Raw genomic sequence first — 13,166 nt, 5'->3', positions numbered from 1 at the left:
TGTTTTTTTTGTGTGCCGACGGTGCTGCCAACTCGTGCTACGCAATTAGCTGTAAACCAAAAAGCCAGAAAAATAGCTAATAGGAAATTAATTTACTTTAAGATGAACACATGAGTTTATATGTAAGTCGTATAAAAAAATATGCAAATTAATAAAATAATCATTTTAATAAAAATTAATAATGTAAATATTAAATATTTTTCGAACATATTATGCCTTATGTTAATATGTTGTAAAATGTATTTGAAGTTTTTAACGCAAGTAAAACTTAATAGAACCTGTTACGCTGGATTTGTTTAAATAAGAATTTATTTTTATAAAGAAATTGTTCTTGACATAAATTTTATAAATAACGGTTTTGTTATGATAAAAAAGCAAGATAAATACTTTTTCAAATCACCGCACACGTTGGCAGCTCTGTTTGCGATGTAAACAAACTGACAGCCGGGTTGCCAGGTTTCCAGGTTGCCACCGAAATGTGCGTTTAAATTTTCTCCCCAATTAGAATCAGTTCAGTTCTCAATTTCTAATCCCCGGAATCGGAAACAGATAATTCCCCGAGATGTCCTACCAGAACTGGCTTAACTACCTGCAGTCGGCGGAGAAGAACTCTATGATTAGCGGGCGGGCACGCAAGGTGCTCTATAAGTTTCCGGACGGCAGGCAAATGGCCGAGGAGTACAACATGGACACGGGAATCGTGCAGAGGAGGGCCTGGAAGTCCAAAAGCAACAAGATAATGGGAGAGTCGGATTGGGAAATCGAACTGGGCGAGGAGCCCCGTCAGCTGAATTGGTCGGGAAACAAATCCCAGGGGTCCGGCGACGATGCAGACTCGATTTCTGGAGGGGATTTCACCCTGCGGGAGAGCAACACTGCTCCCCTCCTCACCAAACGGGTTACCAAGAAGAACATCGAGTGGCGCATCCGCAACATGCCCTATTCTCTGGACATATACAATGTAACCGCCGACCCCGAAAAGCGCGCCATAATCGTGCGCACCACAAACAAGAAGTACTACAAAGTCATCCCCATTCCGGACCTGGACCGCTGTGGGGTCAAGCCCGCGCAGGAGAGCCTCTCCGTGCACCACCAGTTCAACACCCTGATTATAACATACCAGAAGCCAGCCATCCTCTGCGAAATGGAGGCCCAGGTCCTGCTCCTACTCAAAAATGTCGAAACCGAAACGGACATGGATGACTTGCTCAAGGGTCTGATGGCCAAATAAATGACGTAGATCGTACATGTATATAGCATTTTATTGTTATATTTTTGATGGGTGTGAAGTGAAGCTTCCTATATTTTACCAGTTCTGTTAGGGGTTTGGATTAGTCCATGTGATGACTTATGCAGATGGGTAGCTTCTTAAAAATGTGGATCTTTTAATATATATTTGAAGAGTATCATTAGATTCTATTCCAAAGAGTAATGCCGAACGTTTATATTTATTTTTAATTTTATTTAAATATTAATTTGCACACTTGTGAATAATATTAAATCATTCCAAAATATTTTTGCTAAATATTACCTAATTTATGTTTTATTTACTTTAATTTGTTGTGTTCTGATAAGTCATTCCGTGTTAAATCTGAACTACAAACTATCTGTGACACTTTAAATTAACCTTTTAATTCTGAACAAAATCAAGAATAGGTAAACCTAATAGTATAACCTTTTTTAGAGCTTAATTAAATTTGGACTCAAGGGCACAGTGTTTTAAAGAGATCTTCCGAAGTTAAACGAAATTAACCAAAGTCTGTGGTTCTCAAGAGCCTTGAAACCTACAATCCCACTACTATTTCTGGAAACTCTCGGCCATGCCGGCATAACTGGCCAGCGAAGGAGCTGACGAACTGGTGAACAGGCTATAATCGAAGGAGGGCAACTCCAAGGGAGCCAGAGAGGGCAAGTCCAGATCCCCGCTGCCCGTCAGTCGGTGCTCATATGGGTCTCGTCCATCCTCATCCTTGGCAGGGTCGCTCCTCTTCAGCGTCTCCATTTGGGGCTCCGAGTTGGCCAATGAGTTTGGGGCCCTTGCCACCAATGATGAGGTAAACTTGGCATCGAAGTCCTGGACCGTTTTGTCGATCGCCTTAGCCACCGACTGCGCAGATCCTCCAGCTGCACTGGCGCCGTTTTCCGGGCGGAGAGGCAACATGGGACTGGTTTCCTTCAAGGGTGCAAAGTCCTTTAGCTTATTTAAGCCATGCTGGGTTTTCCTCATCTCAATTTGGCGCAGTTTTCGTTGGAAATCCAGGGTCAATGTGTCCAAAACTTCCCTGGATTTGGGCAGAGCCACCCGTTTTTGGGCATCCTGCATGTAAATAAGCGAGGTTTCCAGGGCTTTTATGGCCTCCTCGTAGCGATGATTGCGTATAAAACGCTCCGACCTTCGCTCGTGGAAGTGAGCCTGTGATTATGTAAAATAACTACTTTTATAACTGAGTAAAACGGAATTTTTTATTCTTACCAAATTAAGGGGTGCGCAGTCCATGACTTTTCCCGCTTACCTCTGTTGAATTTCAGTTAAAATATATCTTATTGTATAATTTAGGATCCCAGGTAGCCAAATGCTATTAACCTAGTTTTTAAAGGTGCTGTCTTTTGTTTAAAACAATTAATACACTTGTTCTTGTACAAGAACGCAATTTCCCCCAATTTCTCTTTGGTTTACATATGTTTTCTGTGCGAGATGTGGCAACTCGGTTAGCAACCCTATCGATAGCTCAAATATATCGTTTAAAAACTATCAAATTCAAATTTAATGTAACATTTATTTTAATAGACTTTTTTGTAAAATGAAAATCATATAAAATATTTAAATAGTCAACACCTATTGCCCTTTAAAGGGGTCTTCCTGTGGCCTGCTTACCCTCAGTAAGGGCGACAGAAGCGTGGACAAACACAGGCACATTGATACCCTGTAATATGCAAAATATAAGCTAAGTACGATTATTTTTATTCCGACGATACACAAGACTAACCTGCATTTTAGCTGATCTTACAAAGGCCTTATTCGAAGTCACGGTAAAAATTTGTCTGGCCATGCCAAAACTAAATATTTTCAGACTTCGCTCGTTCACATTGGCAGTGAAACGTATGTGGGAGAATTCCTCGGGTATAGTCTCAACATCCGGAAACACGGTAACCCTTTTCATCAGTTCCTCGGCGCGCTTTCTTTCGCCCTCGCCGCCGACAATATCTAAAATACTTTGGAAGGCATCGTAGGCTAGTTGGCAGCAGACCAGGGTCTTTCCCTCAATGATTTTCTCCAGAAGCGGCTTCAGCGGCGAGGCTCTTTCCCTTTCTGCTTGTTCAGTGAGGAGGGGCTCCTTGTAGACCCAATTGGCCGACCCATTGGTCAGGGCACTTACATAGGCCAGTAAAGTGGTCACATCCAGATTTAATTCATTCGAGGTGGTGTCATACTGATCCAAATCACTGTCGGGTGAGTCCAAAGAAGCTGTTTGCACCCCCATTTCCAGGAGTTCCTCATGCAAAGAGTCCTCTATTTTGTTGGAGAAGTAAAATACTATCTAAAAAGGCAACGATGAATACACCTTTTCAAGAGCTTTTTAAATAAAAGACTACCTTTGGCCTCTGGAACATGCAGAAACTGAGTTCACTGGCCTCGAGGTAGTCCTCCGCCTGGTCCAAAACACTCCGGGCTCCGATGCTCACACATCCCCTGGCGGCATCCTCCACGGATTTCGAGTTTCTGGCTATCACCTTTACCCATTTCAGGCCATTGTTGGCCACTATATCGACCCTCAGAGGATTGTCTCTAGATTCCAGTCGGAAAACGGCATTAATATCGACCACTCCTTGTTGCAAGCGCAGAGTTTTGATCAGGAAATCGTAGTAGACGAAGTTACTGCTGGTGATGTGGTGTTCCTTAACGGACTTTGTGGTAATCACCTTGAAGAAAACGTAAACTAGTAAAACTTTCTAGAATTATATAGCAAAGAAGTACCTTATTAAGAAACTTTAGTTCCTGTTGAATTTTTCTCTGCACTTTGCTGACTCCCGGAAGCTCTTCGAAGTCTATTAACGCCTTTTTCAGTTCCTCGCCCAATTTAACCTTCTTGTAGGCTTCTTCGTAGAGCTTTTCCTGATCCGTCTTCTCCTCCATTTTAGTTCAGCAATATAAACAATAATCACGAAATAAATGTTTTCAACTGTCAGCTGTTAAACAACTACCCTGTTCAGACAGACGGGTTTTAGCATCAGCAACTTATCTCCCATAAGAAATACATCACCGAGAAAAAGGCGATGAAAGTCACTACAACTTCGCTTTAGCGGAAAGTGGAACCTCATATAACAGTAATTAAATATTTTCATATATAACCGTTAAAATTGCATTTAGTATTGCATTGTAATCCATCTTATTTTCAGAAAAAACTAGAATTTTGGCGACATCCTGAAGGTAACCTATCGATATCAATACATTTATATGCGTAAGTCTGGCAACGCAGCACGATAACGATGCACCACTTCTAGAGGTTAGCTATCGATATGGACATACCGATTATTAGTGTGACCGCTTGGAATGAATTAAAATGGCATTTAAAATATATTTCTCAACGGCCTCACTAATTTCTACACATGTATTCTTTCACTTTTTTTCGGCGAACAGAACGGATGTGAAAAATGGAGTCGTCTGAGTAATCAGAAAATTCTAATCCGAAGGCATCGCGGGTTAAATGTGCTAAATCACCCATTTAACCGGCAGAAGGTAAACAAATACACCCGATTTCAACTATATTTAAGCGTCTTCCGCACGAAGTATCTCCAGAAATCAGAAATGTCTGTGCTTTGGTCGCATTTGAAGCGTGCTAAATTAAGAAATAAATGCTGCTTACTAGCATCGTTAGGCGACACGACTTCCCATACTGTGGCCATGGTTTTCAAAGTAGTACAAAATAAATGCCCTAAAACAGGGGTGTTTTAGTGACCTTTGTCGGCGACTGTACCTAACCTCAAATGTGCCTTCTACTTGTAGTTTTGGACCAAAGTGAAGAAAGTGTAGAGCTGCACCATGTATCTGTACAATCTGACCCTGCAAAAGGGCACGGGGGTGACCCACGCGGTCCACGGCAACTTCTCCGGCGGCAAGCAGCAGGAGGTTCTCCTGTCACGTGGCAAGTCGCTGGAGCTCCTCCGTCCCGACTCGAATACCGGAAAGGTGCACACCCTCCTCTCCACGGAAATCTTCGGGTGCATCCGCGCCCTGATGGCCTTCCGACTGACTGGCGGAACCAAAGGTGAGATTTGTTCGATATTATCATGTTAATTGGGAGAAACTTTTGCTTAAAGTAGGTTATAATGCTAGTTCTACCACAATCTATAAAACTGGAGCAATCAGTTAGAATCGTGTAGAAAATAGGACTCGTATATTCACATCGTAAAAAGTATAAAACACGTGTGACCCAGAGGTCATAATTTTGAATTTTAAATGACATCATTATGTATTTTAAAGCCCCCTAGTGATTCCCACGTTTTTTTATGTCTGCAGACCACCCTATGAATTCTATAAAACCAGGCCCCGCCTGGTTTTAAGAACGATCTGGAACTCTTGCATAAAGCCGATTTATTGAAAACTAGGCAACACCTAAAGCTTCTCCCAGTTAACATATATCCTAATTATAAGAAATTTTCAAAACATTTCCGAGCCGCACAAATCCCTATTGAGGCAACCCTTTACTAGTTGACCCCAGTAAGACCTTACAACGTGTCTAAGTGCGAGAAAAATCGAAAGACTTGGCGTCGCATTTGCCATAAACCAACTCAACGGAATGGCGAATTGAAACTTCGAGTTACAATATTAATTACTTACATATTAAGTACGAAAGAAATAAAATACACTTGTCTAATATGTAGAATTTCCTTATAATTTCCAGACTACATAGTCGCTGGTTCGGACTCCGGTCGCATTGTGATCCTTGAGTATATACCCTCCAAAAATGCTCTCGAGAAGGTGCACCAGGAGACATTTGGAAAGTCGGGATGTCGGCGGATTGTGCCTGGCCAGTATTTCGCCATTGATCCCAAAGGAAGAGCCGTGATGATTGGCGCCGTGGAGAAGCAAAAGCTGGCCTACATCATGAATCGGGACACACAGGCTCGTCTGACGATCTCTTCGCCTCTGGAGGCCCACAAGTCGAACACCCTGACTTATCACATGGTGGGCGTTGACGTGGGCTTCGATAATCCCATGTTTGCCTGCCTGGAGATCGACTACGAGGAGGCCGACATGGATCCATCAGGTAGGCATCGTTGCATTTTATTTTTTACCGGAAGAAGGCGCTTTTATTCACAGTTTTAGTGGAGTTCCCACCACGAACACTGCCTGTACTAAGTGCCAGATAAATCGCGATCACTGAACCATTGGTGTTGCTGTAATTGCCTAGCAACACTTCACTGATTTGTGACCCACACTTCAAAATCCAAGAAATTATTATTTTTATAGCCAAATATTCTTGTTCTTTGTATTACAAAGATTCTTTATCAGAAATCCTTAGTTTTATGTGAATATTTTGAATAGTTCAGTACTGCTAGTAATTAATACAATTTGTAGACTTATTACTAACCTATAACCCATCTGTTTATTCCAGGTGACGCCGCCCAGCGCACTCAGCAGACGCTAACTTTCTACGAGTTGGATCTCGGCTTGAACCACGTGGTTCGCAAATACTCGGAGCCCTTGGAAGAGCACGCCAATTTCTTGGTCTCTGTGCCTGGTGGCAATGATGGACCCTCGGGTGTGCTCATCTGCTCAGAGAACTATCTGACCTACAAGAATCTCGGCGATCAACACGACATCCGTTGTCCCATCCCGCGCAGGAGAAATGATCTGGATGACCCCGAAAGGGGCATGATCTTCATCTGCTCGGCCACACATCGCACCAAGAGCATGTACTTCTTTCTCCTGCAAACGGAGCAGGGAGACATCTTCAAGATCACTCTGGAGACGGACGATGATGTGGTGTCCGAGATCAAGCTGAAGTACTTCGATACAGTGCCTCCGGCAACGGCCATGTGTGTGCTGAAGACTGGTTTCCTGTTCGTGGCTAGCGAGTTTGGCAACCAGTAAGTGTCTACTTCTAATATTGCTAAATTGCTTAATTTTGCTACATTTATTTTTATGGAAGATACTAATTAAAACTCTTCTTTCACTTTTAGCTACCTCTACCAAATTGCCCACCTGGGTGACGATGATGACGAGCCGGAGTTCAGTTCCGCCATGCCTTTGGAGGAGGGTGAAACCTTCTTCTTTGCGCCACGTGCCCTGAAGAACCTGGTTTTGGTGGACGAACTGCCCTCGTTTGCCCCGATCATCACCTCGCAGGTGGCCGATCTTGCCAACGAGGACACCCCTCAGTTGTACGTCCTTTGCGGCCGAGGACCTCGTTCCACTCTGCGAGTCCTCCGCCACGGTCTGGAGGTCTCCGAGATGGCCGTGTCTGAACTGCCCGGTAATCCCAATGCGGTTTGGACTGTGAAAAAACGAGCTGATGGTGAGTGTCCACTCATATAAATCATAATTCCTAAGCTAAGATAAGACTAAGAATGAAACGTGGCTAATAACTCAACTGGTGCATTGATACAGATCGAGATATAGATTACACCTAGCTTTACACACGATTCCAAACAAGTCCCACAAGATATCAACCACCAGTTCTCTCTTATTTCAGGCGCTTAAACACAGACGTCAAATTGTGTGAACTATCGAAAAAGACAAGCGATTTAAGAGAACTTTCTCTCGTTTGTGTAAATTTAAATTGTCTTTTGTGAAGCGATAGGTAAGGCAACATTTACTGCAGCTCATAAGTCAAACAGATACTACTACTACTACCCACAAAAAAAAAAAAACAGAACATACAAAGCTATATTTAAGCCGGTCGGACATTGAACATGATGCGATATTTATCAACCGTGTTTCAGCTGAATTATCCATTGATTACAACTTGATAAACTGATTATTCAATGTCCCATTTGATAGGCAAATCTCTTTTGCTAGTTGATTTGTTTTCCGAATACTCACCATCAAATTACTATTCTGTTCCCCTACTTTTAGACGAGTTCGACGCCTACATCATCGTGTCCTTCGTGAATGCCACTCTGGTTCTGAGTATTGGCGAGACCGTTGAGGAAGTCACGGACAGTGGTTTCCTGGGCACCACGCCCACACTTTGTTGCGCCGCCCTGGGCGACGATGCCTTGGTCCAGGTGTACCCCGATGGCATTCGGCATATCCGGTCCGATAAGCGTGTGAACGAGTGGAAGGCTCCGGGAAAGAAGTCGATCACCAAGTGTGCCGTTAACCAGCGCCAGGTGGTCATCACCTTGTCGGGCAGGGAGTTGGTTTACTTCGAAATGGATCCGGTAAGCATACTATAATAAATATAGAAGTTCAGATTATCTTGCTCTGATGACAAAAACACGAAAAGAACAATCATGTTGAGACACTATGTGTCCTGCAGTGCTGAGCTTTAAAATCAAGCAAGACCATTGACCTTTAAGCATTATAAAACTAATAAAGATACTTTGTCCTTGCAGACTGGAGAGCTGAACGAGTACACCGAACGCTCTGAAATGCCGGCTGAGATCATGTGCATGGCCCTGGGAACTGTTCCAGAGGGTGAGCAGCGATCCTGGTTCTTGGCCGTTGGACTTGCGGATAATACCGTGCGCATCCTATCCCTGGATCCCAACAACTGCCTGACTCCCTGCTCTATGCAAGCGTTGCCTTCGCCAGCCGAATCCCTTTGCTTGGTCGAAATGGGTCACACAGAGAGTACGACCCAAGGAGCCTTGGATGAGGATGCTCCCGCCCAGCGAAGTGGCAACAACAAGGGAACCATTTATCTGAACATTGGCCTGAGCAACGGTGTCCTGCTGAGGACTGTTTTGGATCCTGTTTCTGGAGATTTAGCAGATACTAGAACACGTTATCTAGGTTCCCGTCCTGTGAAACTCTTCCGGATCAAGATGCAGGGCGCAGAAGCTGTTCTGGCCATGTCCAGCAGAACCTGGTTATCGTACTACCACCAAAACCGATTCCATCTGACGCCTCTGTCCTACGAAACCCTGGAGTATGCTTCCGGTTTCTCCAGTGAACAGTGCAGCGAAGGTATTGTGGCCATATCCACCAACACCTTGAGGATCTTGGCGTTGGAAAAGCTGGGAGCGGTATTCAATCAAGTGGCATTCCCACTGCAGTACACTCCCCGAACCTTTGTTATCCACCCGGACACGGGTCGCATGCTGATTGCAGAAACTGATCACAATGCCTACACAGAGGATACGAAAACCGCTCGAAAGGAGCAGATGGCCGAGGAGATGCGCAGTGCGGCAGGCGATGAGGAGAGGGAGTTGGCCCGCGAAATGGCCAATGCCTTCATCAGCGAAGTCCTTCCCGAGGATGTGTTCTCGTCACCCAAAGCCGGATTGGGTCTGTGGGCCTCGCAAATCCGTTGTCTGGACGCCATGCACGGCCAGACGATGTTCAGTGTGCCACTCACCCAAAACGAGGCCATTATGTCTATGGCCATGCTGAAGTTCTCCATAGCAGCAGATGGTCGGTACTATCTAGCTGTGGGAATCGCCAAGGATCTGCAGCTGAATCCCAGGATTTCCCAAGGCGGCTGCATAGATATCTACAAAATCGATCCCACCTGCTCTAGCCTGGAGTTCATGCATCGCACGGAGATCGATGAGATTCCGGGAGCCTTGTGTGGCTTCCAGGGTCGTTTGCTGGCTGGCTGCGGACGAATGTTGAGGATCTATGATTACGGCAAGAAGAAAATGCTGCGCAAGTGCGAGAACAAACACATTCCCTACCAGATTGTGAATATCCAAGCCATGGGTCATCGGGTTTACGTTTCGGATGTCCAGGAATCTGTATTTTTTATACGCTACCGTCGCGCGGAGAATCAATTGATCATTTTCGCCGATGACACTCATCCCCGGTGGGTGACAGCCACTACTCTGCTGGATTACGATACCATAGCCATTGCTGATAAGTTTGGTAACCTGAGCATTCAGAGACTGCCTCACTCGGTGACTGATGATGTGGATGAGGATCCCACAGGCACTAAATCTCTATGGGATCGTGGCTTGTTGTCTGGTGCTTCTCAGAAGTCGGAGAACATTTGCTCCTTCCATGTGGGCGAGATCATCATGTCGCTCCAGAAAGCAACTCTTATTCCTGGAGGATCCGAGGCCCTTATATACGCCACATTGAGTGGGACTGTTGGAGCATTTGTTCCATTTACAAGTCGCGAGGATTACGACTTCTTCCAGCACTTGGAGATGCACATGCGCAATGAGAATCCCCCACTTTGTGGACGCGATCATCTCAGTTATAGGAGCTCGTATTATCCGGTGAAAAATGTTCTGGATGGCGATCTCTGCGAGCAGTATCTGTCCATTGAAGCAGCCAAACAGAAGAGTATCGCCGGGGACATGTTCCGCACTCCCAATCAGATCTGCAAGAAGCTGGAGGACATACGCACGCGCTATGCCTTCTAAGGTGAGTTGAAGTCAAGAATCTAAAGAAGTTTGTTAAGTTTTTGTGATGACATAGCTATTTTACCTTGGGACACCTATGAAATACCTTGATTAGCGTAAATTTCAATTACTGATAAAACTTTAAAAATAAGTTATTGTTATTATTATTGTACAAAAAACTAATTTCAAATCCCTATATTTTTCAGATCCAGCCAGAGAAAAAAGATGCTCAATTGGAACTATCCTTTTTGGATTAGGTAAGTTGGTTTTTGTCGTAAAATGAACTGCACCTTAAAAAAAAATAAAACAAAAGAATTTTTATTAATTTAAAATTTTTAAATGATGATTTACGATTTACCTTGGGACACCTATGAAAAAACTTGATTAGTGTAAAGTTATTTTTTCTGATAAAAAATTTATTAAAACCCTCATTAATTAATATGAAAAGCAAGTTTTTAATCGTTTTTTTCTATTCTTACAGTTCAAACTGACAAAATCGCCAAATGCTGCCCGCATAACGTTTTTAAGGTAGGAATAAAAACGATATTAATGTATTTCCTTTTTTTTTTTTAGAAATACAATGATGTTATTTACATATGTTAGACTAATGAAATGATTTGATTGTAAATTAGTAACTGAGAAGATTTACAAGATAACTATTTGTTTGTGATTTCTTAGAAATTTATAAACTTTTAATTAAACAAACATTATTTAATTGTTTGCAGTTGCATCTGGAAAATTTCAATGACTTAACATTAGGACCGTTTTCAAGGTAAGAAATATAAAAAACACAAAAAAATACATCATTAGCATACTCAATGATGTTATTTACATATGTTAGACTAATGAAATGATTTGATTGTAAATTAGTAACTGAGCTAAAAAACGTATTTAAGGATTGCTAAAAAATGTTTAAAGCTTTAAATTAATGTGCAATATCTTCTGTTCCATTTCAGATCTTATGTTGGGGTATGTGGCGCATAATTTAAAATAAATCATACATTAGGTAAGTTGTTATTTAAAACCCCCGCATTAAATTAAAACTAATTCGTATGTTCTTTCTCTTTCAGTTTGTACATCCTTACTTACTAATTGCACATTGAATCACCAATCAACCACTAATCGACTGCCGCCTATTTATATTAGCATAAGCGTTGCAAATTCGACATTTTGCACAACCTAAATATAATCATCGTAGTGTAAGCAATTTCTAAATAAAAATAATTAAACGAACTGAGGAATGCGAGGTGATTTGTTGTCGGGTTTTCTGCGAAGACGAGACCATTTTGCATAATTCCAGCTGATGTTCGCCTGTCTGTTGCGGCCTTATTATGGCCATTACCATGTGTCTTGGTTATTGTATCTCGGCCTTGTTTGCGCTGCTCTTCATTTTCCCGGCTCGCAGAGTCCCGTTATGGGACGGCAGATATTTGCTAAACGCCTCGTTTTCCATCCGCCCGGCATGTACGCAAAATCGTTGTAATTTGTTATGTTTGCGGCATAAGCACAGTAGTTATGCAAATTGTCTGGCGGCCCGGTGGTCGGATCACTTGCCAAACGGGGCAAGTGCACCAGTGCTGGACGGTTGCCTCGATGGTAGCTTAAATCTTAAAAAATCTTGTATTTTCTCTTATACAATTGTAAAAATAAAATTTAAAAATATAGTTAAATCTTAAATTCAAATTTGTTTTATCGAAAGAAATTTGTATAACTTTTTTAAAATCTGTTTTCTAAGGTTCCGTTATGGTCTTAAAAGTAAATGTTTGGGTCATTTTCCTAAAATTAAAATGAATTACCTGTTTTCTCCCAAATTTTTAAATATACATACGTTGTATAGAGTATATATTAAATTTACGTTGTTCGAAATACGAAAATCCGACATCTCTGATGTTCCGATGTCTCGGTCTCGAGGAATCCGCAGAAGCAGCCAAGCAGCCTCTTTTCCGCTCTCGAAAAAGAGCTGTGTGCCATCTGGTTAAACGATTTATTAACTTCATTTCTAGATCATTAGATCGCATAACACGGACATTCATCACTTGGCACTGGTTTTTCTCGGTTTTGCTCTTTTTTCTTGGTTGTTTTTGCCAGACTGGCACGCAAGTGCAATCTGCGATCTCTAGGAGGCATCTACGCATGCAGTTCGCGCCGCCTTTTCTGCTCAGTTCCCCTGGCCAAAGCGATCTGTGCCTTCGATAAGGACAATCAACGCTTGGCGCAAACACTTGGCACCCCCAGACCAAAAAATAAAGGAACAAGAAAACAACCTGCCCTGCAACACCTGCCACGCCCCTTTCTGCGGCGCCTTGGAGCAGTTGCCATTTCTCGGATTTCTGGGCGCGTTGGGGATACGGGGATTTGAAGACATGGGGACTGGGGAGATGAGCAGATGCCCAGCTGGAGATAAGACAAAGGCGTCCCCAGTCTGCGAATCTTCAGAGTGATGTTAGGTTGGCTGTTTATCCGTCGAAATGGGGACTGTGCTTGCTAGGTAGTTATACTATAATTCTACATCTTTCTAGTTCATAAAAATATAAACAGATAACAATAAGATACATTCTTTTAAGATAGTTGGAATTTAAGGTTGTTTTACGTATTGACACAAAAAATAAAATGTTGAAGGTGTTATTTTGTTTAAGATATTTAAATAATTA

General features: G+C 42.7%; 4 protein-coding genes and 4 non-coding genes across 10 annotated transcripts; 6 read left to right on the top strand and 2 right to left on the bottom strand.

Annotated features, from left to right (window-relative positions):
• Nucleotides 1–398: 398 nt before the first annotated feature.
• On the top strand, nucleotides 399–1,252 carry LOC108012400 (protein DPCD). The gene is made up of 2 exons (XM_017077760.4): nucleotides 399–478; nucleotides 550–1,252. Exon 2 carries the CDS (start codon nucleotides 563–565, stop codon nucleotides 1,229–1,231), a length of 669 nt encoding a protein of 222 aa, XP_016933249.3. The 5' UTR covers nucleotides 399–478; nucleotides 550–562; the 3' UTR covers nucleotides 1,232–1,252.
• A 358-nt stretch (nucleotides 1,253–1,610) lies between these two features.
• LOC108012401 (uncharacterized) lies at nucleotides 1,611–2,672 on the bottom strand. Its single transcript, XM_070995691.1, has 2 exons — nucleotides 2,474–2,672; nucleotides 1,611–2,413 (listed from the first exon to the last, which is right to left on the bottom strand). The coding sequence occupies exons 1-2, from the start codon at nucleotides 2,495–2,497 to the stop codon at nucleotides 1,799–1,801; spliced, it is 639 nt and encodes a 212-aa protein (XP_070851792.1). The 5' UTR covers nucleotides 2,498–2,672; the 3' UTR covers nucleotides 1,611–1,798.
• An 85-nt stretch (nucleotides 2,673–2,757) lies between these two features.
• On the bottom strand, nucleotides 2,758–4,217 carry LOC108012535 (UPF0415 protein C7orf25 homolog). Its single transcript, XM_017077951.4, has 4 exons — nucleotides 3,977–4,217; nucleotides 3,595–3,921; nucleotides 2,988–3,539; nucleotides 2,758–2,924 (listed from the first exon to the last, which is right to left on the bottom strand). The coding sequence occupies exons 1-4, from the start codon at nucleotides 4,133–4,135 to the stop codon at nucleotides 2,847–2,849; spliced, it is 1,116 nt and encodes a 371-aa protein (XP_016933440.3). The 5' UTR covers nucleotides 4,136–4,217; the 3' UTR covers nucleotides 2,758–2,846.
• A 371-nt stretch (nucleotides 4,218–4,588) lies between these two features.
• Nucleotides 4,589–11,748, top strand: Sf3b3 (splicing factor 3b subunit 3). 3 transcript variants are annotated; one of them, XM_017079086.4, is made up of 12 exons: nucleotides 4,589–4,738; nucleotides 5,006–5,267; nucleotides 5,904–6,269; nucleotides 6,618–7,092; nucleotides 7,186–7,520; nucleotides 8,081–8,388; nucleotides 8,563–10,537; nucleotides 10,722–10,772; nucleotides 10,997–11,043; nucleotides 11,241–11,287; nucleotides 11,472–11,521; nucleotides 11,586–11,748. In XM_017079086.4, exons 2-7 carry the CDS (start codon nucleotides 5,042–5,044, stop codon nucleotides 10,534–10,536), a joined length of 3,684 nt encoding a protein of 1,227 aa, XP_016934575.1. In that variant the 5' UTR covers nucleotides 4,589–4,738; nucleotides 5,006–5,041; the 3' UTR covers nucleotide 10,537; nucleotides 10,722–10,772; nucleotides 10,997–11,043; nucleotides 11,241–11,287; nucleotides 11,472–11,521; nucleotides 11,586–11,748. The 3 variants fall into 3 exon arrangements, with proteins under 3 accessions (XP_016934575.1, XP_016934576.1, XP_065720227.1); XM_065864155.2 differs by lacking the exons at nucleotides 4,589–4,738; nucleotides 5,006–5,267; nucleotides 5,904–6,269; nucleotides 6,618–7,092; nucleotides 7,186–7,520 and adding an exon at nucleotides 7,703–7,805; XM_017079087.4 differs by lacking the exons at nucleotides 8,563–10,537; nucleotides 10,722–10,772; nucleotides 10,997–11,043; ... (1 more) ...; nucleotides 11,472–11,521; nucleotides 11,586–11,748 and adding an exon at nucleotides 7,698–7,805 and having other exon boundaries at nucleotides 8,081–8,311.
• Nucleotides 10,574–10,654, top strand: LOC118877184 (small nucleolar RNA Me28S-Gm3113). Its single transcript, XR_005014124.1, has one exon. It is a non-coding gene; the product is annotated as a small nucleolar RNA Me28S-Gm3113 (small nucleolar RNA).
• Nucleotides 10,847–10,928, top strand: LOC118877187 (small nucleolar RNA Me28S-Gm3113). Its single transcript, XR_005014127.1, has one exon. It is a non-coding gene; the product is annotated as a small nucleolar RNA Me28S-Gm3113 (small nucleolar RNA).
• LOC118877186 (small nucleolar RNA Me28S-Cm788) lies at nucleotides 11,091–11,160 on the top strand. The gene has a single exon (XR_005014126.1). It is a non-coding gene; the product is annotated as a small nucleolar RNA Me28S-Cm788 (small nucleolar RNA).
• Nucleotides 11,326–11,398, top strand: LOC118877185 (small nucleolar RNA Me28S-Cm788). Its single transcript, XR_005014125.1, has one exon. It is a non-coding gene; the product is annotated as a small nucleolar RNA Me28S-Cm788 (small nucleolar RNA).
• Nucleotides 11,749–13,166: the final 1,418 nt, after the last annotated feature.

The sequence above is a fragment of the Drosophila suzukii genome, chromosome 3, assembly GCF_043229965.1.
Source record: "Drosophila suzukii chromosome 3, CBGP_Dsuzu_IsoJpt1.0, whole genome shotgun sequence".
Classification (NCBI taxonomy): domain Eukaryota; kingdom Metazoa; phylum Arthropoda; class Insecta; order Diptera; family Drosophilidae; genus Drosophila; species Drosophila suzukii.
The sequence above is the reverse complement of the archived record's forward strand: the minus strand, read 5'-3'. Positions and strand labels throughout refer to the sequence as shown.

Excerpts from the sequence above, each read along its gene's own strand:
- Sf3b3 (XM_017079086.4), top strand. The coding sequence starts at position 5,042 with ATGTATCTGTACAATCTGACCCTGCAAAAGGGCACGGGGGTGACCCAC. Across the intron at positions 5,268-5,903 it reads ACTGACTGGCGGAACCAAAG|ACTACATAGTCGCTGGTTCG; the intron begins GTGAGATTTGTT and ends TATAATTTCCAG. Across the intron at positions 7,521-8,080 it reads TGTGAAAAAACGAGCTGATG|ACGAGTTCGACGCCTACATC; the intron begins GTGAGTGTCCAC and ends CCCTACTTTTAG.
- LOC108012535 (XM_017077951.4), bottom strand. The coding sequence starts at position 4,135 with ATGGAGGAGAAGACGGATCAGGAAAAGCTCTACGAAGAAGCCTACAAG. Across the intron at positions 3,922-3,976 it reads AACTAAAGTTTCTTAATAAG|GTGATTACCACAAAGTCCGT; the intron begins GTACTTCTTTGC and ends GTTTTCTTCAAG. Across the intron at positions 3,540-3,594 it reads GCATGTTCCAGAGGCCAAAG|ATAGTATTTTACTTCTCCAA; the intron begins GTAGTCTTTTAT and ends TTGCCTTTTTAG.
- LOC108012401 (XM_070995691.1), bottom strand. The coding sequence starts at position 2,497 with ATGGACTGCGCACCCCTTAATTTG. Across the intron at positions 2,414-2,473 it reads ACTGCGCACCCCTTAATTTG|GCTCACTTCCACGAGCGAAG; the intron begins GTAAGAATAAAA and ends ACATAATCACAG.
- LOC108012400 (XM_017077760.4), top strand. The coding sequence starts at position 563 with ATGTCCTACCAGAACTGGCTTAACTACCTGCAGTCGGCGGAGAAGAAC.